The sequence below is a fragment of the Apis dorsata genome, unplaced genomic scaffold (assembly GCF_000469605.1).
Source record: "Apis dorsata unplaced genomic scaffold, Apis dorsata 1.3 scaffold_257, whole genome shotgun sequence".
NCBI classification, from domain to species: domain Eukaryota; kingdom Metazoa; phylum Arthropoda; class Insecta; order Hymenoptera; family Apidae; genus Apis; species Apis dorsata.
In genome coordinates this window covers 104,899-107,092 of record NW_006263535.1, presented here as the reverse complement: position 1 = coordinate 107,092, position 2,194 = coordinate 104,899, and the positions used below count along the sequence as shown (strand labels likewise).

Below are 2,194 nucleotides of genomic sequence, written 5' to 3'. Positions count from 1 at the left end.
AAAAAAAAAAAAAAAAAAAAAAAAAAAAAAAAAGATTCGCGTATTTATTGGAAAGAGATCGAAGCGTATTGCGAAGATTTCACCGATGATTCGCGTTAATCGCGAGTTTTATCAATGACACATCGTAAGAAACTAAGGCAACCATAATTTCGATGTAGCTTGCGCAATAACGAATAAGATATAAAAGGACGGTGTGTGGGGGACGGTAGCTAATGTTACAATAATTATATATAAATATAATGAATATATATACACTGATATTACGTATACGTAAAACTGTACATATATATATTGTTGTCAGTTGAATGTTAAAATAAATACCGGGCGTAAACGTGCATTTCTTATTATTTCTCGATATCCTTGCTTCCTTCTTCTTTTTCAACAGAAGAAAAATTGGAATTTAAACGTTACTTACCGTGTAATTTATTATGTTATTATAATTTAACGGATGATTGTTTATTGTTAAATTAAAATTAGGAATCTCGTAGTATAATTCTATGATTGTTAAAAATGTTAAATTTATTTTACATAATAAACAAGAATATTCTTCAATTATATGTATATATAGATTTGAAGAAGAAATGAAAAATCTTTCTTCGAAGTAGCTTCGAATTTCATAGCATTTTTAATCTTAATTTTCAAAGGATTAATATCTGCTTAAATAAGACACAAATTTCGACGTAAATAGAAAAATTTCTTTCACTTTCATAGATATATTGGACAAATTTGATAGATTGAAATTTATTTCCAAAGTGAAATGTTACGATTATTCAATCCAATGAAAAATAATAATCAGTTAATCAAGCACTTAATTTATATAATCAAAAGTTAGGAAGATCGAACCATTGGTAAATCTTCGGCTTTTTCTTGTCCAGAATATATTCGACGCAACGTCCCTTTCTACGAAAAAATTGTTAAAAAAAAGAATAAATTTTAAAGTTTTAAATTCGAAAATTCCATCCGTATAATAAATATTAATCAACTTACTCGTACGTTTTGCAACCGGTGATAGGATGTTCAAGTTCGAAGCACTTTGGATTTATTATGTCGTTGAAATAAATATTACCTATAACGGAAGCAATTTCGTCTGTCGAATTCTTCAGACACTTGTAGAACTTATTGTCACAGGAACATTTTGACCTGTTCGAATTAAATTTTCTCGTTTAACTCCTTCCAAAATATTAAAAATCCCTCGATGATTCGTGAATTCACTAAGATAAATATCTTAGAATTGAGATTCTTAAGCGTGTGATTCGATTCTAATCTAATCGGAAATCCTCTCTGTATAATATTCTTCGAACGAAGAAATGTAGGAACGAATCACTCTGATCGAAGAAAAATAAAAGAAATCGCATAGAAATTACATTAATTCACGAATCAATGATTCACGAAAGAATGATCATTCGTGATCATTGCGAAAAATTGAAGTTATTCGATCCACGTTCCATCATAGAAAATTGCCAATAATTCTGCGCGAGGAGAAAAAAAGAGAAAAAAACTAATTCAAAGAATCGAGAAGATCATAGAAAACAGATAGAGAAAAAGAATTTGCCCGATGCTTTGAAGAAAACATTTAGGAAGTTAAAAGGAAGTTGAAGAAGAGTAGGGGAAAATATGTGAATTAAATTAAAAGAAGAGAAAAAAAAAAAGAGAACCTGAGGAATATGCTTGAATTCCACAGGTTGTGTTTACTTCTGAAAGCCTTGATGCTATCGGGACAGAAATCGTGCTCTCTGCAGCAGGCGTCGGTTATGTTAAAGTATCCCAAATCGTTGGGATTTTTCGCTTTGTTACCTGGTCCGCACCATTTCGTACCTGCCACCATTCGAAGAGAATGAAAGAAAATATAATTAATGAAAAAATTCGTAGACAAATAATTAACATTCCATGTCGCACTTACGTGGAAAAATTGTGTACTTGGAAAACTTTATTCGTTCCTGAATCTCATTGTCGGCCTCCTTGGGTTGAATCTGCCATTCTTGAACAGAAACGTGGAGAAACAGGCAGAGAACGAGAAGAATCGACGAGTGGAGAACGCGCATCGTGGAACAGCGATAAAAAAAAAAGTATCTTTTTTCTTTTTTAGGAGAAGCAAAAAAAAAGACTTCGTTTCGGCGATGGTCACGAGAGCACAAGAACGCGCTGTTCTTCCATTTTATAAAATCTTCCCCTTTTTACGACGAATTTTAATCTG

The 2,194-nt window shown here is 31.6% G+C and overlaps 1 protein-coding gene across 2 annotated transcripts; it reads right to left on the bottom strand.

The window, feature by feature from the left end:
* Positions 1-728: 728 nt before the first annotated feature.
* On the bottom strand, positions 729-2,184 carry LOC102677209 (phospholipase A2-like). Of its 2 annotated transcripts, none has more exons than XM_031510767.1 (4): positions 1,901-2,184; positions 1,656-1,815; positions 988-1,140; positions 729-896 (listed from the first exon to the last, which is right to left on the bottom strand). In XM_031510767.1, the coding sequence occupies exons 1-4, from the start codon at positions 2,040-2,042 to the stop codon at positions 809-811; spliced, it is 543 nt and encodes a 180-aa protein (XP_031366627.1). In that variant the 5' UTR covers positions 2,043-2,184; the 3' UTR covers positions 729-808. The 2 variants fall into 2 exon arrangements, with proteins under 2 accessions (XP_031366627.1, XP_006616412.2); XM_006616349.2 differs by having other exon boundaries at positions 729-900; positions 1,901-2,183.
* Positions 2,185-2,194: the final 10 nt, after the last annotated feature.

What these genes read in the sequence shown, in the direction of transcription:
- LOC102677209 (XM_031510767.1), bottom strand. Translation starts at nt 2,042, where the DNA reads ATGCGCGTTCTCCACTCGTCGATTCTTCTCGTTCTCTGCCTGTTTCTC. An exon ending in CAAGTACACAATTTTTCCAC is followed by an intron (nt 1,816 to 1,900) that starts GTAAGTGCGACA and finishes GAATGGTGGCAG; the next exon opens with GTACGAAATGGTGCGGACCA. An exon ending in ACCGGTTGCAAAACGTACGA is followed by an intron (nt 897 to 987) that starts GTAAGTTGATTA and finishes TTTCGTAGAAAG; the next exon opens with GGACGTTGCGTCGAATATAT.